We start from the raw sequence: 21,338 nt of genomic DNA, 5'->3' as shown, positions 1-21,338 counted from the left end.
CCTCTTACTCTCCTTCCACATAAACTGATCTGTATTTTTCCTGATTTTTTTCTCCTGTCCCAAACTAACCATTTCATCTGTGTTTTGAATCAAAATTTCCTCTAAATCGTGCATTAATATTTTAACTATATAAACTACTCTTCCTTCTTAGAGAACTTGTCTGCTCTTAGCCACGGAAAAGGAACTCCTACTTGCTGTTCCTGCAGCTCTCCTGCCTCTGATGAGGGAGCAAAAGGCAACCTGAGGGCAAAGCACAAGCTAACACTTTACAACCACAACCCACCAAGGTGGGTATCTATGATATTCCTCAGGCACTCCTGGATGGCCAAGAACAAAGGAAAGGGAAAAACAAATGGTTAACTGATAGTGATCAAGATCATGCAGGCCAGAGACTCCATCAGTTTACAACTGTCTTAATGATTTAAAAGAAAAAAGCAATCTCCAGAAACCTACAGACTCAATTTCCTGGAGCCCTAACATCACCCTCCCCTCCACAGGATAGATTCTTATATAATCAGTCACTCCTCACAACCCCAGTGCAGCTCTTTCTGCTCATGGTGTTGTTGCCATTGTTTAATAAAACCACCTTTCTGCACCAAAGACATCTCAATTTTTTCTTAACCATTAGATCCAAACCCCAACACTTCAAACCACATCATTTTGGCACCCAAAGTGAGGCTTTGAGTCTTTTCATCTGGACTCTGAGCCTCAGTGCGAACTTAGTGAGTACTTCCTTTCCTCTCCCTTTACTTTCGTTTCAGGGGCTTTTCAAGGAGTATGGCCTTTTTTTTTTCTCTTTTACTGCTTATTTATTTATATATTTATGACAGACAGAAAGATAGAACACAAGCAGGGGAGGGGCAGAGAGAGAGAATCCCAAGCAGGCTCCATGCTGTCAGTGCAAAGCTCAGGGCGGGGTTCAAAATCAAGACCTGTGAGATCGTGAGCTGAGCCAAAATCAAGAGTCGGCCACTTAACCAACTGAGCCATCCAGGCATGCCAAGGAGTATCATCTTATTGGAACATTTCATGTCAATTATTCAGGCTGCAATCTTCTTAGCCCACGGCTACTATACAGGGACGAGGAAGTCTGTTTTTTGGCTGGAAGTTAGTACCCTGGCCAGAATGGAAATAAGACCCAGAACATTGATGTCCTCTCTTTATTCCTGTCCTTATTCCTGTCTTGAGAACAGGACAGCCACCTAAGTCACCAGAGCAACTGGCAATCTTCAGACTCCCGTGTGAGGTTACATCCTCATTGGTCTAATGTGATCCCTTCCACATCCCTGGTCTAGCCACTTCTGGCTGCAAGACCTCCACTTGAAAATGGCCAAAACCAGTACCCAACTGAATTAAAGCCAAATCAGGCACCATTTCCTAGAGAAGTTGGCTGTAAAAGACTACTTATCTTTACTGTTTTCCATGAATGTCCCCTATTAACTACTTAAATTATAAAATTAGGTAACTCCCCCTTGTAAAACTTTTCTAATGTTTTCCATAGGTTAAAAACGATGGGTTCTTCATAGCCTTCCTGGCACAGCCTGAATGGTACGCCACAGCATGGTATTTTGGTCCATTCACCAGTACCCACTTGTATTCTACAATGCAATGGAGAAGTGGAGGGACACTAGTAATTCCCCCTACAGGGCCTTTACAGTGGAACAGTGACCAATAATGATTTGTTATTCAAGGGACACCTCCGGCGGCTCGTGACACCAGGAACCTCTGACATATCCTGCATGGGACGCCACCAGGGAGTCACTGGGGATTTTTGGTAACAGACCTTCTCTAGGCTTCTTCCGTTCCCAAGGACTCCCCCTTGGAATGCCTTTTAACCCACTGGAAACAATTCACATTGCAAAATTTAAGAAAGGACTGATCTCCTGTAACACTGCATGGCCTCAGTAGGACCTATCAATTATATCTCTCCTGCAGGAAACAGGGCAAACAGACAGAGGTACCCTAGGTCCAGGGCTTTAGGGTTCTAAATCAGGGCCCAGACCTAAGGAACTCTTGCAGAACCAAGCTGATAAACTCCATCCTGACATACTGGATTACAATTGTCTAAACAGGCCTCCTCCTAATAAAACCCAGGTTGCTGCAGGAAACACAGGCCATCCCTAAGGAAGAGGACACTATCTCTCACTGCTCCACCGAATAGACCCAGATTAAATTAGCGGTATATGGGGGGCTTCTCCCTCATTCATTTCTGAGGCTAATAGCTAAAATTGGAGCCAACTGTGGTTAGTCTACCTTGGGACAGGGACTTTAAGGAATATTCCCAAGCAGCTACCGAAACTCCTTTTGTTTAGGGAAGTTCCCTGTCTTCTCAGGCCTGACATGGTCTGCCCTAAATTCCATTTGTTGCTGGAAAAAACTTGCATCTGCTTATCTGCCTGGGAAGACTGGGAAACCCCTTTCTCTGCCCTCTGGACTTTCATTGGCTTCCAGCCTTCGTGGGAGCACCTCACCTCCTTCAGCCTTCCCCTCCTCCTCCTCCTGTTTCTGAACCACCTTGGGTGCGGCTTGCATAAATGGCTCCTTGACCATCCTTGTGCTTCCAGCACCATTGGGTCTTCCTCCCACCCTCAATGTCAAGGAGCAAAGAGCACACTTTTGGACTTAACATCGCCCACTTCAGAATTCCCCACCAGTACTCCAGATAAAAATCAAGAAAGGGGAAAAAATGGATTAACTTTTAAGTAGACCCAGGTGGAATATAATTTGATATTTAAACTAGTTGAAACTTTTATTCTACCTAGGTTTACTGAAGGTCAAATAAGCTTGTGATATCTCTGCTGCAATTTGTTAGCAAAAGGATGACTTAAAATGATGGTTAATTTTGTCTGTCTCAAAGTTTTTGTGGATAATTACGAAGATAGCTATCAAAGTCTTTGGTAACCTGAAACTTTAATGTTTTGCTTAGATGATAAATTGGATTGAATTCATTGGACATCTAGGTCTTTTCTAAATAAGATAAAATACTAAATGAACATAGGTTTGTGTTTTGGGCTTCTTACTGCAGAGAAACTAAAGATATTTAAATCAGTCGGAAAAAACATGCTTTGTGCTTAACTGATTCAGAAATTTGCCATCTAAAGAATTATAGTATAACAGTTCAGAATTGGTTGGTTACTGCTTAGTTTTCACTGGAGACTAAGGTTTCTAAGACTCAAAATTCTGCAAAATGTAAGACTGATGGAAATAAGGGAAGCAACTCTGTATGTGTAAGAAAGATCTAAGAAATGGGAATACATTTTTGTTGAAGGTAAAAGAAAATAATTTTGTCCTCAAATGAGACTGGTTGTTTGGAGGGAAAAGGCTTGGGATGAAAACTAATGTAAAGGAAATTTGTAGAAGGTTTGTGAAGGGAAATCTTTGGAAAGGAATTTAACGTGTGGTAAGGATGGACTAAGGTTGAAATGAATGGATTTTACAAGTATTGGCATTAGACCGAAAGTCTGCTTGCTTTCTCTTGGTTGAAAAGACATTTTTCTTGGATTGTTGGTCTGCTCTTGATAAGAAAATGTAAACATTTTTTTCTCTTCGTCTTTATCTGCCAAAAATAAAAAACAAAAAAACCCAGTTTCTATGTTTTGTTTTTATGAGGTCTTTGATTTATTAAGGTTTAAACTTCTCAATGTTAAAGGGGCTAAGTTTTGCTAACAACTATATAACCCTACATATTTGCTTTTGGAATCTCTTATTGTCACTTGATTAAATAATTTGAACTTTTAAAGTTTGGTAATGATCTATAATCCTACTCAGGCATGTGCTTTAAACTTTCTCAGGTTCTTCAACAAATTTCCTCAAGATTTAAATTGTAAATAAAATCTCTTTGACCAATTAGGACTTTTTATTTGGTATGTTAAGTTACTTGGAAAGAACTATCAAACAAATCATGATAAGCCCTAGGTTGTATTGCTTTGGTTAATGCTATAACTATACAAATAGATACATAAATAGATACATACATACATACATTCATAAATGAAATTCCTGAGTTTTAATGTGTTCTGGTGTAAGACCATCACTTAACATTTTGATTACTGAAATTTTCTGTGTCACAGAAATAAATGAATTTCCTTATCAATTATCATTTGTCATTTCAAAATAAGTTTCATCTTCAAGGAAACTCATAAAAAGGTCTTTTTTTGAACAAATACAGGTTTTTTATATTTTTAAAATCATAAAACTGAAATGGGTAAGAATTTCCAGAACTAATTAAAAGCTGTGTTCAAACTGAACAAGAATTACTAACATGAAATTAAATGAACTGAAGATGATTATAACTTCTGTGACTCTTGTCTGAAACACTGCTGGTTCTCTAACGTTTACTCTTCTGGATTAAGGACATTTTCTCTTAAAATATCTATGATTTACAGAAATGTGATAAAGTATTCATTTGTAAACAAACTGAAGCATTTAACTTTTCTGTCTACCTAAGCCCCCTGAAATTCAGAAAACTCTCAGTGAGTATTCTTTCTTCTATGGCAATCATAGTCATTTGCAAAAGTTCAAGAAGAATCTGTTCTCCTTGCAACAGGACACCATTGGAAACATTGGTTATTTTACCTAGGCTTTGACTGGAATGTCATTTTTGAGAGACATGCATAGACTTGGATATGACCAAACAGCTTTAAGGAACTGAAGCTGACTTTATGACACATGGAAGCATAAAGCCCCTTGGAAATGTTGGCCTAATACCTTGCTTACAGAGTTCCCAGGTGAGTAAAGAATGTCACTTCCTGGCAAGTGCAGGAAGCTCAGGATATTTGGGAGACCTCAAGAAGAGAAATTTGCCCAAGTCTACAGGTACTGTAGGCATGTGTGATAGCAAGTATCTGGCTTGGCTTCTGGCCTAGATAGGCTACTAAAAGTTCAATATAGATTCCTTATGAAAAGGTGCAGCAAAACAAATTTTAAAAGATCTACATGGTCAATCGCTATTCTTCCTGAGCTTATCTAAGCAATTAAACTGGACTTGTTTTATAAACAAATTAGTCTTGATTTGGGTATCTCTGGAAATGAGGGTAACTGTAGGGGAAAACTATGTTTCAGTAACACATCTTTGGAGATACTAAATTTTAATACTATTTATTATAAACTACAGTATAACCTAAATTCTTCTTGTTTCCTCAAGTATTTGGCTATAGCTCTCCAACTAAGGTTTCCAATCTTCTTCCATTCTCTTAACTTTTAAAGTCATTAAAAACTAAAACTGCCTTTTCCTAGAAGCTCTAAAAACTGATGCTGGACAACTTGAGGTAAACTTCAGAGAAACAGCTCATGTACTGACAATCTTCTTGCTTGTTATTCTGTGGGGATAATAATAAGACCCCATCAGCATATGATTATTTGAATAAGTGGAAAGTGGGATAGATTCCCAACAACTGTATATGAAATGTCTTTTCTCACTGTAGACCAATCAATAAAGACTATAGTTCTTTATTAAATTATTAACTTGAGGGTGGGTTAATTCATAAATCTCTAAATGAATATGTAAACCATATCCTCCCTATACCTAATCTGACAGCTACTGGCAACCCACCCTATAAAAACCCAGAACACATGGTTTATTTAAAGGATTGAAAGTCTAATACAGCAGGGGATTTACTTCAAAAGGAAAGGCCTCTACCAGGTCATATTATGTACACCCACTGCAGTAACATTAGAGGGACACTCTTCACAGGCTCATATATCTAAAATAAAACCTGTCATTCACAGGAAACCAATAAGCAAACTAACAGCCCTTCTTGTTCTGTGAACCTATGGAAGACCTCAAATTTCTCTTCAAAGGAAAGTGATGGTAGTACTTTGTCATTCTTTTTTCCCCAATTTATACTGACAGTTCCTTCTTACAATGGGCCTTTCAAAAGGATCACCAGATACATTTGAATTACAAACCAGAAAAACCCATCTGATTCCAGCTGCCTGTTCCCACTCCATCTGAGGATCCTTCAAGCCTGACATCCAAAAATCTTTTCATGGGCAGCATTTGAGACTCAAACACTGGGTTTATAATTTGCTCTATCCATTAACGTATATTTTTCTTTTGTTTCTATAAAAGTGCCTCTTATTAATTATCTGACGCTTACATCATATAGACAAAACAGAGTCTATATGATGGCTAATAACACCTGTTACACAATTAAGGCCTTAAATGACTCTCAAAACAGCATTACATTATTAAACACTAAAATAAATGCAGGGGCAATTGGGTCACTCAGTCGGTTAAGCATCTGACTCTTGATTTCGGCTCAGGTCATGATCTCGCAGCCATTAGATCAAGCCCTGCATCGGGCTCCAACCTGGGCATGGAGCCTGCTTAAGATTCTCTCTCTCCCTCTGCCTCTGTCCCTTCCTTATTCACATGCACACACACGTTCCCTCCCTTCCTCCTTCCCTCCCTCTCTCTCAAAAAGAAAATAAACTCAAATGCATGAAACAGTTCTACAAAATAGAATGGCATTAGATGTTTTAACAGCACCACAAGGTGGTACATATGCCATTATTAAGAGAGTGATGTATATATACTCCAGATTATCACAAAAATGTCACAGGCCTATTAAAAGATACGGATACCCAAACTGAGGCTCTATAAAATCCTTCTCTCTCTTTAAATGATTGGTTAAGTTACTGGTTTGGGGGGAGGGGGGGTTATGGTCAACTGTTAGGGGTCTCTCTGTTGTACTTATTCCTTATAGCCATATTAATCCTACCTAGTATGTTGGCTTTTTCAATGTCTCTACTTGGTGCCAAGACTCCATCACTACAATGATTTCACATCGATGATCCTTACCACCCACAGAGATACTTACTGTCCACAATGGATTCAGCTGCCTCTGCCTTTGGTTAACTCATATATATAAACTCCCCAGATGATCAATGTCAAGCCAAAAGTAGGGACATCTCTACGCCCCTACTCAGCAGAAAGAAGCTACACAGAACATGAGACCTTCTGCCTTCAACAACCTTAGAGATTTAAGGGTCAAAATTGTTCAGGGGGGAAATGATGAGGGAGCAAAAGGCAAGCTGAGGGCAAAGCACAAGCTAACACCCCACAATCACTACCCCCCATTCCTCAGGCATTCCTCAGGCTGCCCAAGAACAAAAGGAAAAACAAATGGTTAACTGATAGAGATCAAGGTCATGCAGGGCAGAGTCTCCATCAGTTTGCAACTGTCTTAATGATTTGAAAGAAAAAAAATGCAATCTCCAGAAATCTATAGACTCAATTTCCTAAAGCCCTAATATCACCCTCCTGTCCACAGGATAGAAAATCTTGTATAATCAGTCACTCCTCACAACCCCAGTATTGCTCTTTCTTCCCACAGGTCCTGTCCCCATGCTTTAATAAAACCACCTTTTCCCAAAGATGTCTCAAGAATTCTTTCTTGCCCATTAGCTCTGAACCCCACTACTTCAAACCACATCACCTCCATGCTACAATGATCAGAGGTAGGCACATGGCCCAGGCTGGGCCAGTTCATCTCACCCAGGAATATGGTATATGACCCAAAGAAAAAGACAACCACCTCTAGGAAGCCAAATAACAGGTCATATAGACTTAGGAACTAGTGAGGTATAGGCAAGCATATGAATAAGGGAAAGCAGTCAGTAAAGAATGAAGCAGGCAAAAAGAATCATGTGTTATAGACCCAGAGACAGAGCCAAAGACAAAGAAAAAATAAATGGCTGCTGGAGGACTTTCTACTTCTTTCCTTCTCAAGCTACATACATTCTATTCATTCTGATGCAACTAGCTAAGACAGAAACCATGGTAGATACTGTTGATTTGCTCACACAACCTCTATTCCACCCTATTTCTGGTGTGCCTTCCTGGTTTCAGAGGATGAAAAGCTAAAAAACTCTATTTCTCAGATTCTTTTATAAAGTTCTGACTGAGAACGTTTCCATCAATTAGATGCACTTATGCCATATTTGAAAGCAAAAGTGCGGTAACTACTCTCCTTTTTAGCTATTTTCTGCAGGAAGATCATAGAATGTCTAGTCTCCCACTTCATGGGTGTGAAGCAATTTTGACACAGATGATGACAGACCCCACATTCCAGTACCTACTTACCAGTTTACCGGTATTGTAAGGCAGATGTAGCTTTCTAATCCCTGGGCTACAGCTAATTTGGTGTTTTCTTAGACTCAACAGTTCAGTGACAGCCTCTGAGTTAATGGTTCCCTGGAAGGTCAGTTCTGCTGTGATCTGGGAGTCAGTCCTAGAGGCTCCGTCAGCATGGAGCCTACTTTTCTACCCCTTCTAGGGCTTTCATAAGCACCTGATTCTACTTCTGTTTCTATGTCCTACAATGGAAAGTCCTAAACAGAAGCCTTGTAAGGATTCACATACCTTACACTACTTCAATTCATACAGCAATTAGCAGTTGTGCCTTACACATAATAGGTGTTCATAAAGTACCTGTGAAATGAATACTTCTTTAAGTAACCCCTGGATAAAATCCAAGATAGTGATTAGCATTAGAGGTTCTGGTGTACTGTGATGGTTTGTGGCAGTTCTCTTTAACATATTCTTAAAAAACAGGATGATGGAGAAGTAAAATTAGAGCATTCACTACTGTATTTTCAAATGCTTTTTTAACAGCTACACAGCACTAAAACAGCTCCATGATAATCCTTTTTCTGACCAGCAACCTAAAATCACTAAGGGTCTACCATGAAGAGCCAAAAGTTTATGTAATTATTCCTTAATCACACTGTTTTTGTAATCATAGTTTGATTTTTTTTAACTTCTTTTATTCTCTTGGTATGTTTATGCAGACTCTGAGCATGTTCAGAATACTTGATATATGTTGATATCATTTGATAGAGAATTATATAAATATCTAGAAACATACTATCAGTCAAGACTAGTTAATTAGTGCTATCCTTCCAAATGGAAAAAAAGAAAAACCTGCAACCAAGGAGAGCTGAACATTTTTTATGTACTTATTTGGTACCTTGAGTTTATTTATTAAAAACTAAAATCTTTTTTTAATATTTATTATCAAAAATTTTCAAAAACAGAACAGAAAACAAGAATAGCACGACAAACACCCACATATCCACTGCCCAGATTCAACAATTGTTAAGATTTTGCCATTTTAGCCATATTTTCATTTTTTATGTTGAGGTACAGGAAAGTAATTTCAGACATCAAGATACCACCTCTAACTTTTTCAGTATGAATCTCTAAAAAATATAAATTTTCTCCCCATAACCACAATATTATCACACCTACCAAATTAACAATAAGTTTTCAATGCCATCTAATAATGTGTTCTATTTCCCACAACAGTGCTTCACCACAAAATTTTCTTGTAAATATCTTTTTCCAAAAACATCCTCTCGAGGACCATAGACTGTGATTAGCTATATCTCTTGTTTCTTTTAACTTAGAAGGGTCCCCCTCCCAACTTTTTCAAATCATTGATTTGGTAAAGAAATATTAAGCCAAGGTTGAATATAAAGAGTAATTACAACCTCCATGTAAACTATTTTCAAGGGACGCATACATATATGAAATGTCACTGATGAGTATAATGCTCCTTACTTCATGTGAATTCTAAAAATAATTTGAGTATGAGTATTTGAGATCTACTATAAAGATTATAGTTCAGTTGAGCAGCAGAAGTTTACAGATCTGTCCCTTAGCTCTGGGTAACAGTATTATTTGGGACTGATATTCTCGTCTACAAAACTTCAGAACCTTTTAAACTGGAAGAGGTTGGAATAGATTTGATGTGAACAAGTTTATTCAAACTGAACATAGTGTAACTTTAGCCATTTATATTAACAAGTTTATTCAAACTGAACATAGTGTAACTTTAGCCATTTACATATGCTTTACACATTCATTTAATGTATGAAAGTATTTTTACATGTTTTTCCAACTATATTTACATGTCACAAGGTGAGCTGGTAGCCTGTAACCATACTTCTGATATGTGAAACAATTTCACTGTGAAATTTAAGAACCTCAACTATTTTTTGTGCCTTCTAGTACGCCTTGTAATTTTTTTTTTATTTTTTTCATGTTTTTATTTATTTTTGAGAGATAAAGAGACAGAGCACAAGCTGGGGAGGGGCACAAAGAGGGAGACACAGAATCTGAAGCAGGCTCCAAGCTCTGAGCTGTCAGCACAAAGCCCAACATGGGGCTCAAACTCATGAACCTTGAGATCATGACCTGGGCCAAAGTCGGATGCTCAACCACTGAGCCATCCAGGCACCCTGCCTTGTAATTTTTTCTTGACAGCTGGATATGATGTGCTAGATAAAATTAACTGCTGTAGACAGTTTTAGTAATGTGGTGGGAAGCATTCCATAGTTCTATGATTACGTCTCACTCTTTCAGTGAGCCTCTGTCTCTGTACTGTGAGCTTCACAAATCTCAGTCCCCCTACCACAGCTGTCCCCTTCCCCCATGGGACAGGATGGCTAGAGTAGACTGAAAGTGGCATTTCCCTTCTCTCCTGAGAAAGGCTACAGGTGGCTGGAGTTAGATATTTCCCTTCCCCAAGTCAGTTAAGCTCTAGTTAAACAGTTTCTCCAGAAGGCAGACCTTGCTAAGTAAGAACAGAATGCTCCGGTGTATTTCAAGATGGTTCCTTTTCTCCTTCCCCTGCCAGAAGCATAGGTTTTTCTCCCATATTCACTGTGTTGAGCTCCTGGTGGTAAAACTCACCAAAGTGTGGGACCTTACCCGTAACTGTGTCCTCCTGGAGTTTCTGACTCTTATATTTGTCCACAGTGAGCCTCCAGCAATTTGTCAATAGTTTTCCTACCTCAGTACTGGTTCCCACAGAGTTACTGAATTGTGATTATATTCGCCTGTCCCTCCTATTTTGGGGACAGCAGTTTGCCCTGTGACTTCACTTACGATCTAAGAAGAGATGTTGATTTTGCAGTTTGCTGAGCTTTTTACTTGTTAGGATGGAGTGGAGACTTGAAGCTCCTTCCAGTCTCAAAGCCAGACTAGAAACTGGAAGTCCCCTCAACTATTTTTTTGAAAGCTAGACAAACATTTATTTTAGGCAAAAACCTTTGTTTCCTGTTGTTTACAGGCATATTTTACCAACTAAGTTAAAACCAGTCAAAGTATAATTGCCATAAATTTGGGACAAGTGATAAAAGGCCAAAAAAGAAGGCAGTCACCTGATAGCCTTGTCTCATCTACGGAAGTAAAATCATTGTCCCCGCTAAAAAACAAATCCCAAGTAACAACTAATTTTCAGTAAATAAACAATAGAAGGGAAGCTGCTTCTGTAGAATAGCTGAGCAAAATTTCCACAATGAAAAAAATCATTTGTAATCTCACAATATGGAGAGAGTAATTGCAACAAGAGACTAGTAACCTTTGCTTGTAAAAAATAACAATTTAATGCAAATAGAAAAGGAAACCACATTACAAAGAAGAGAATGTGTCTCTATCAAATATTTGGATAGCTGTTTGTTTGTTTTCACTTCCTACAATAATTACAACCAAAAGTTAACCCTCATAGTCAATTACAACTTCTAAGTTAAAAAAAAAAAAAAAACAAAAAAACACAAAATTCAGAAAAATTTCACAACAATAAAACTTAGGGAAAATATGGAGGAGGAAGGAGTTTTCTTACATCTGAAACCTTGAACAATTCTCTTAAAAAGTAATTGGAGGAGCTAGATATATGCTATATATGCTATAATGCTAAGGGAAATAAGTCAGAGAAAGAAAAACAGCATATGATTTCACTTATATGTGGAATTTAAGAAACAAAACAAACAAGCAAATGGAAAAAGAACAAACTAAGAAACAGTCACTTAACTATAGAGAACAAACTGATGGTTACAGGAGGGTGAAAATAGGTGATGGGAATTAAAGAATACCTTTATCATGGTGAACACCAAGTAATGTACAGAATTGCTGAATCACTACACTGTATACTTGAAACTAACATAACACTGTATGTTAACTAAACCAGAATTAAAACTTAGAAAAAAGAAAAAAAAATACTTACATTAAAAAAATAATAAAATAATTGGAGGAAAAAAGAAAACAAAAATGTTTATAGGTCTTATACAAGACTTAAGATACAAATGCAACATTTACTGACTACCTACTATATATCAAACTCTATAAATGCTTCATATACATTATTATCAAGTAATAGTCATCATATATAGCTCTATTAATAAATATATCAACATTTATTAAGATTACACAAATTTAATATTAAAATTATAAAAAGGAATGCTGTCAAGGAGAAATAACCTGAGTATTCACCTATGGCCATTCACCACTAGGGACAATATTTAACTTTAAGTAGAACAGTCTGAAATGCAGAAACTTTCCTTTGTTTCTTTTCTTTAATGAAGCCCAATTATTTTGAAGTAATGAAATTCTTGTTTCCATAAGAATAATTATACACAGTTGAAGACATAAAAATCATATAAACTATTAAGGGGTTTTAAAGCCCAGTCAAATCTGATTTTAAATTTTATCTATATAAGATGTGATTTCATACTCTTAAGTCTAGAAGGTGTAGAACCAAACCAAAATGAAGTCACTTATGCCAAGGACAAACTGCACACAGTCAACACCAATGCATAAAGGAAACTTAACCTAATCTTACAGAAACTTACAGCTCTTCTCTCAGAAATAAGTAAAGGACACCAGCCAATCATCAAACACCAAGTCTGTTCAGGCCATCTATGAACTTCCTTGTTCCTAACCAAGCTACCCAAATCCAAATAAGAAACAAGACCACTAGGCAACCAAGTAACTTCTGTATTTATCCCATAAAAATCCCTTAGTCTGTGAGCAACTCAGAACTCACTGCTCCCACAGCCTTGAGTTACCTGACTTGCAGGTAAAAAGCCTTATAATAAACTCATCTTTCTGCTTTGTTTTACCCCGTGTGCAGTGTTTTGGTTTTTGACAAAGATATGGTGTAGTGGTGAAGGCTCCTGATCAAGTTCATGCTCCACTGTTTGCCATTAAAAATAATCCACAGTTTTCTTCTGATTTAGCTATTCAAATATATATCCTACTATCATGAACCCTAGATTGGAGCAAGCTAATCTCAGTAAAAGGATCACTCTCCTGAGGTCAAAAACAAAAGAATCATTAAGAGAAGACATAGGGGCGCCTGGGTGGCTCAGTCGGTTGGGCGTCCGACTTCAGCTCAGGTCATGATCTCACACTCCGTGAGTTCGAGCCCCACGTCGGGCTCTGTGCTGACAGCTCAGAGCCTGGAGCCTGCTTCAGATTCTGTGTCTCCCTCTCTCTCTCTGCCCCTCCCCTGTTCATAATCTGTCTCTCTCTGTCTCAAAAATAAATAAAAACATTAAAAAAAAAAGAGAAGACATAAACTCGAGAAAACCCTTCTTTGTTTATAAGGGGCATATTAATAGAGCAATAACTCATTTTGGCACAATAGGAAGCCATTAAAATCAGGGATTTCCCCCAAACAATGATTTTTCAAGTCCTAGGAAGTGAGCCACAGGTCTCACAACAAAAAATTCCAATGTCACAGAATCAAAAAGTTGTACAGCTCCTTGGAGCTAAAAGTACTTATGGGGCATTCTTTTGGCTAATAATATGACAAACTTTAGACTGTATTTTATTTGCTCCTTATAAATTATCATAGTGCCTAGCAGACTTTGCAGGTGTGTTTAAGTTAAGGACACTGAGATATTATTATCCTAGATTATCCAGATAAACCCAATGTAATCATAAGGGTCCTTACAAAAGCCAGAGAAGATGTATTGATGCAAACACAAAAAGGCAGAAAGAGATCTGAAGATGGCAAAAGGGGCCATGAGGCAAACATCACAGGTGACTTCCAGAAGCTAGAAAAGATAAGGAAACAGATTCTCCCCTAGTGCCTCAAAAGGAACACATTTGATCTTAGCTCAAGAAGACTCATTTTGGATTCTAACCTCCAGAACTGTAAGATGATAATTTGTGTTGTTTAAGCCACTAGGTTTGTGATAATTTTTGATAGCAGCATTAGGAAATTAATATACTAGTGATGATCATTTCACTTCAAAAATCATACTTCTGCTAGTTTTTTGGCACGATGCACCATCACCACCCTACATTAAAAGCAGCTTTCAAGAGTAGAAATACATCAATTAAAAAACATCTAGACTAAACCATAATTTTTAATGAATGTTCCTGTATTGGAAGATAAAGTTATCCTAAATATAATGCCCCAGAGAGGTTTTAAATTTCCTTTATTTTCTTTTTAAGATTTGGGTTTAGCTGATCATTGGTCCTTGAAACGCACTCTTTACAAAAGATCAGTGATAGACATATGAAAGTCTATCATCAATCACTCCTAAAAGCAATCACTTGGATCTCTTGTGAAATGGAGGCAAAAAAAAGAAAAATTGTTGGGGGAAAGGGGAGGATGCACAGCGAATGGAGAATTACTGGAAGGCTTGTAATTCTCTGCCCTTTAGACTCTCAAAGTCCTCATATTTACTACTCAAAATGGACACGAGCATGAAATTAGTACATATTTCCAACAGCACAGAGCCCAATGTGGGGCTCAATCCCACCACCCTGGAATCATGACCGGAGCTGAAATCAAGAGTCAGACAATCAACTGAGCTACCCAGGTGCCTCTAAGCTCTTTTTAGTGAATTTTTTTAAATCATTTCCATATGGTACTATGTATGACTAAATGTATGGTTATGTATGACTATACAGTCCTAAAGTATGGCTGTAGTAGATGACTAGAACAGGTGATAGTTTCTTTGATCTTACTCTAATCCATGAAAGCATTAGGGAAAAAGTTTCAAACAAAAGGATTCCTCAATCTGTGAGGAATATTCCTGTGGGTTATATGATACAGCTTGAGATAATTAAAGATAATACCAGGTAATTGGCTCAGAAAGACCTAAATCATCAGTGAAAAGCTTTAAAAGTATACAGGTTTGATCAAGATCCAAAGTTCTGTAAGACCCAAAATTAAATTATTAATTAATTTAAAAAAACCAATTTTTTGAAATCAACAATAGTAAATACTGACTTAGAAGTGATATGAAACATAGGTTTCAAAAAAGAACACAGATCACATCAGAGCTGAAATAAATCTTTGTAGTAAGGTTCAACGAGAACAAGGACAACTGGTCACCAAGTAAGTCAAGAGGCAAAAGCTGGACTCAAACCTAGCTTTACTAACTTAATCCAGGTCAGTGCTCTTTCAAGTCTATCAAGTTGTTTCTGTGGTTTAAAACGCCAAGATAGGGGCACCTGGGTGGCTCAGTCGGTTAAACATCCAACTTCGGCTCAGGTCATGATCTCGCAGTTCTAAGTTGGAGACCGCATCAGGCTCTGTGCTGACAGCTCAGAGCCTGGAGCCTGTTTCTGATTCTGTGTCTCCCTCTCTCTCTGCTCCTCCCCTGCTTGTGCTCTGATGAGTCAGAGAGAGACCAGTGGTTTCTATCCTGGCTCTGACACCAGGCTCTACACATAATCATCAGAGAAAATCTCAAGATCAGCAGAATTATGACAACAACGGACCAATCAAACCTGAAGGTTAGCATTTTGAGGGAACTTTCAGATTTGCAGGTCTCTTTAGGTGAATTACAATCAAAGATTTTGTTTGTATGAATTTATCCTATGAGCATCAACATCATTATAAATATCAGTTTCTCAAGTGAATTTTACTTTTTAGTATGAATTACTTTAAAATAAGTTTACATAAGAACTCTTAAACATTACACACTTCATGAAAAATGTTCTCCATCCTCACTGCCTGTAGTAGACTCTTGGACTGGGTCTCACAACCTTCACTTCATGTTTCTACTTTTTGAAAAGGTTAGAAAGCTAGAAGACTCCCTTGAAGGCAAAGTGTTGGACATTAGTCTGCCAGTTATTTGCACGTGGAAGGCACAAGTTCAGCAAAGACCATCTTCCTATAGTAAGGGCAACTGAAAAAATGTCTAACAAGACATTGAAGGGTTGCAGTAACCACAGTCTTATTCCCCCGTCCGCTGGCTCACCAGCTCCACGGGTGAGAAGCCATGGCAGTGGTGGTAACAGTAGCAGTAATAGTGTGTAGCCTTGAAGCCAGAAGTCCAGTAGTGGTTCCCAATTTTTGCTCCTTTAGCCTCTCCAATGTAAACACCCTATTCCTTAAAATAACTACAGCTGTTCTGTTTCCTGCCCTATACCCCAACATTAAGTGAGTTCAGGTCCTTACACTCTTGCTTGGACTACTGTGATAATTAAGTGACATGCCTGGAATCTCTCACCATTTCAGTTCTTCCTGACCCGCCACCATCAAATCTGACCATGCTTAGAGAAAGCTTACCCAAAAAAGTCCACATGGAAACCTCTTATGTTATTTTAAATACCTCTTATGCACCTTGTGTGTGCAGCTGTGTCCTTTAATTCCTTCTCCATCTGCTAAAATCCCACTCCATCTTCTGAACCTAGCTCAAACAAGACTCCTGTAAATATTTTCCAACAGGGTCACTCCGCCTATATGTGAACTATTTCCACATACCCTGCTGCCTGCCCTTGGCTCTGTACTCATTCACATTCATTCATTCAAAAGATACTTGTTGAGTTACACTAAACCTACCACATGTCACCCATTGTGTAGAGGGCAGGGGATACAAGCCTAAACAAGATAAACAAGGTCTCTTCTCTCTTATAGCTATAATCCAACAGGGATATAGATTACCCAATAAATACCCAAATAATGTTTAATTACAACTGTACTTAAGTGTAATAAAACATTCAGGATGTCTTACACATATAAAGGAAAGTCTAATCTAATATAGAAAATCAGAGAGAATCACTTCCCTTCCAGAAACATTTAAGCAGAAAGGGGATGATATGTAAAACTGATCAAGCAAAAAACTGTTAGAGAACTTCACAGGCAGAAAGAACAGCATGTGCAAGGGCCTTGAGGCAGCATTCTAGGAACCGTGAAGACAACCAAAAGTCACATGAGATGGGACAGCAGCCCAAAATAAGTAGAGAGGGAGGCACCTCTTATAACCACTATTATAACACTTAGTACACTGTTTTGGAATTACTCATTTGCAAAAATGCAGTCCTCTCTGAACAAACTCCTTAGGTCTCCTTAGGTCTCACAAATATTTTAGCTCCATAATCCAATACAGTGTTTAGCAGTGTCCCCTCAAGTCACGATCTGTGGAATGAAGAAATAAGTGCTTGATCTGGGCAAGGAACTTAACCTCTTAATACCAGACAGATGAAACAAAACAATCTCTAAGTGTTCAAAAAACCTTGTTTCTTACTACCCCAAAACTTACTGGGCAAGAGGCAACATATTCATGCCAATTGATACACGTTCAGAATCAAAACTAGTACTAACCGTGGATGAAACTTTAAATACTAAAAACTAAACTTTAGATTGGCAAGAGGCTCTAAATCCTCACTGCTCCATAAATCGCCACCAACTAATAACCAATAGAACTGTGTTAAAACTCCCAGAGAGTCACCAATGAGGCCAGGGAGAGGAAGTCCAGCCCCATCTGCCTGTTTTTTTTCTCTAGTTGCTCAACAGATCTAGTAAGTGTAGAATCAAGAGCAGGAAACTGGCACCTATGCCATCCTTCTCTCCCTCCTTACTTCTTAAATAATGTCAACTCAGGAAACACACTGGTGACTCAGTAAGAAAATGTCAAAATCCAATTGATATAACTCTGCCAACTATTACAAGTCAACAGAATGGGGTAATCTTTAGCCCTACACTTTAAATTTAGTCTTTGGTACTTGTTCTCAAAGAGCAGTGGAGGACGTATTTTTTGAAAGAAAACTGAGTTAACTAGGAAATAGCTTCAAAATACATGAAAAGCTTGATGTAGTTTATTAGTGAGGAAAAATTAATACACACACACACACACACATATATATACATACAGTATGGAACTCTGTATAATAGCTAAGGTGTAGAATAAGACCCTTAGCATATCTTTTAAAAATATACTTAATCAGAATTTCACTATCTGCATTTACTATGTTGTCTGGCATGTATAATAATGAATCCAAAATCATTTAACAAGCCAAGAACTCAACTAAAGAGCTCTATAATGGGGTTCAACCATACCAAAGACTCAAAACTTGTACAAAATATATTTAATTATATCAGTGGCCCAATCATGTCAAATTTTTCAAGTAATACAACTATGAGATCAAATCTAATTAAACTAATTAAACTTAACTGTGATGTTTTTTCCTGGAAGATCAAGATAAAACAGTGAAATAATTCAGAAGATCAATTTAAGAGGTGCCTGGGTGACTCAGTCAGATAAGTCTCCAACTTCCGCTCAGGTCATGATCTCACAGTTCGTGAGTTCAAGCCCCGTGTCAGGCTCTGTGCTGACAGCCTACAGCCCGCTTTCAGTTGTGTGTCTCCCTCTCTCTCTCTCTGCCCCTCCACTGCTCACACTCTGTCTCGCTCTGTCTCTCTCTCTCCCTCAAAAATGAATAAACATTAAAAAAATTTTTAGAAGTTGGGGCGCCTGGGTGGCTCAGTCGGTTAAACGTCTGACTTTGGCTCATGAGTTCAAGCTCCCCTTCGGGCTCTGTGCTGACAGCTCAGAGCCTGGAGCCTGCTTCGGATTCTGTGTCTCCCTCTCTCTCTGCCCCTTCCCTGCTCACACTCTGTCTGTCTCTCTCATAAATAAATATTTAAAATAAAATAAAATAAATTTTTAGAAGATCAATTTAGTATCATTCAAGATTTAGTAACAACATGGAAAGAGTAATGGTCTTTCTAAATCATGACTGGAATTCATGCCCTTCACATTGCATCCTCAAACTCTTGATACTATTCTCTTCTCTCCAACCTTCTCCATTTCTCAAAAACAAACCCAGAAACAGAAGACCAAACAAAACCAAAATAAAAACATTCATGCAATATATATCTATGGACCTCAGTGGCAATACAAATAGCAAGCAAAACTAATGCTCCCTTTTCCTCAGATTAAAATAAAATTTTTGTCCTAATTTTAAAAGTACATGATTCTCCTCTCCTTACTTCAAAAGATGGATATGAAAATGTTACCATGTGGCAAATAATGGCTTTTTAAAAACCTATAAATTATTTTGGGAAGCATTAGTGAATATCTGATTTTATAAAGTACTTTTTTGGGGACAAAAATTTAAACAAACATTATTTTTCAATTATTTCTACACTTAATGAAAGCACTTACTAAAACTGTTACTATTTAATACTTAATGAATATTTAAAATATACTAGCATCTCTTTTTAAGCATGTAACTTATTACCCAAAATGCAGCTCATTTCTTTTTCTGGCCTTTTAAAGGCCCCATTTTTCAGCGTTTTACTGGTGCAGTGATGAGTAATTGAGCCTCAATACAAAAGAGTATTCCCCAAAAATCCACACACATAATCAATATGAGGTAAACAAGTTTTACTACAATAATCAGGCATTTTTAATTCATCACCTGAAAAGTTACACAGAATAAATTATAAGCTTGGGTGAGTCAAGGTACCATATGAAAAGTGCTTCAACACATGGTCAGTTACAGTATTCCCACATGACCTTCCAGTGATCCAGTACCTGTTATGGTAGTATGGTAGTGAAGTGACTTCCTGATGCCTTGTGGCTTAGTCTAATCAAACATTATCAGCCCAATGAAACGCGCCTCATTTACACAATATAGAGTAAGAACAGTAAAGCTTCAGGAAAAGTCTAAGTCAAATAACAGAAATCTTAAATGACATTCTCAAAGTCTGACTTCTGCTTTGGAGAACTACTTATTTCTCACCAAATAAACCAATTTACAAATAAGCAAGATCTTTTCCTAAACACATGACAGTTTTCTTTTTAAAAATCTGAAACCTTATTCTCATGAGATTACTTAGAAGACATTAAATATAAATCAGATCTCCAAACCCAAACATATAGGCTAAAAATAGTGTATCTATTTCAAAGCTGAGGCAGAAGCCCTCCAACGGAACAAACTAAAATTAGGGGGTTTTTTTCACCTCTGGATCTTTAAAAAATGCACCTTCAACGTCTATGGGTCACACAAACCAATGTCCACATGTTCTCCCAAAGCAAATGGTCAGACACAATATAATTATTAAAAGCTTCAGGAACATAATAAGCACACCGTCCACGGGACTCATGTAATGAAATTCCTCTTCATTCTGGTTAATATCTAGATTTAAAAAAACAGTTATCACTACTACTACTACTAAAGACCCTTCCCCAATGGTTTTACTCAGTAAAACTCCAAACCAGCAAAAAAAGACCACCATACTCTTTCTCGCGAAGAAGCAAAAGCCCGGTACAAAGCTGTCAGGTGGACAGGCAGGTAGGGCTCCAACCTGAGATACCGAGCCTCGGAGCCCCGGGAGGCACGACGTGGTCACGGGGGAAGGGTCGAGGCGGAGACCGAGACTAAGGGTGGCCCCACCCACGGATGTACCTGCGAGCTGAGGCGGGTGGAGGGCAACCCTTTAACCCTAAGCCCTGGCCAGGCCGTCGCCCCGTTCCGCGCTCCCGGCCCGGCTCTGGCCCCGGCCCTCTGGGGGGTGTCTGAGCATCGCGACGCGGACACGGCTCTGCCCCGGGACCGGAGAGGAGAAGGGGCTGGGGCCAGTGCCGGCGCCCACGGGCCTGACCTCGCCACCGCCTCTGGCGGAGGTGAGGGGCGACTCCAGCCTGCGCCCGCCCTCCCTTCAGGGCCGGGGCCGGCCGGGCGCAGCCGCGGCGTCCGCTCGGGCCCCGGGCGCCGTGGCGACGGGAAGGTCACCGGCCGCAGGAGGCCCCGACTAGGGGCGGCGACGTCCGCGCTACCTTTGGCCTCGCAGTCGGCGCAGTACTTGTTGTCCTCCTCCCTCAGCAGCTTGGACAAGATGAGCTGGTGCTGCTCATTCAGCTTCTGAGCCTTCTCCCGGCAGGAGCGCGTCGCCATCTCGGAAGCGGGGCGAGGAGCCCAGGGCAGCTACGGCGGCGGCGGGCTCTGGCAGCTGGGCGGGGTGAACACACCTGGAGCCGCCGGGACCGCGGGCGGACTCAGCCGAGGAAGCGGCGGCGGCAGCGGCAGCTGGAACAGAAGGAGGAGCGGCGGCGGCGGGTGGCAGCGCCGACGTGTCCCGCCTCCTCGCCGGGCCGGCCCCGCACGCACAGCCAGAGCCGGCGAGGGACAAGGAGGGGGAGGGGGAGGGGGGAGACGGGGCTGAAGCTTCCGGGTGGCGCCGCAGGAAGGAACCCAGGCGCCGGGCGAGCTGCGCATGCGCCGAACTTCCCCTGGAAACCGGCCGGGAGGGGATCTCTGCGCTGGGCCCTTCGCCAAAGGTGATTACGGGAAGGTATTTAGT

At 39.4% G+C, this 21,338-nt stretch overlaps 1 protein-coding gene across 3 annotated transcripts in view; it reads right to left on the bottom strand.

Annotated features, from left to right (window-relative positions):
• Nucleotides 1-21,050, bottom strand: part of SMAP1 (small ArfGAP 1) — a 199,977-nt gene extending 178,927 nt beyond the window's left edge. The window contains exon 1 of one of the 3 annotated variants that reach the window (XM_049653888.1): nucleotides 20,815-21,050. In XM_049653888.1, coding sequence (XP_049509845.1) covers nucleotides 20,815-20,932 — 118 coding nt within the window. In that variant the 5' untranslated portion in view covers nucleotides 20,933-21,050. The remainder of the gene's footprint in view (nucleotides 1-20,814) is intronic. The other 2 variants (XM_049653889.1, XM_049653893.1) reach the window with 2 other exon arrangements.
• Nucleotides 21,051-21,338: the final 288 nt, after the last annotated feature.

Source organism: Panthera uncia (assembly GCF_023721935.1).
Source record: "Panthera uncia isolate 11264 chromosome B2 unlocalized genomic scaffold, Puncia_PCG_1.0 HiC_scaffold_24, whole genome shotgun sequence".
NCBI classification, from domain to species: Eukaryota; Metazoa; Chordata; class Mammalia; order Carnivora; family Felidae; genus Panthera; species Panthera uncia.
The sequence above is the reverse complement of the archived record's forward strand: the minus strand, read 5'-3'. Positions and strand labels throughout refer to the sequence as shown.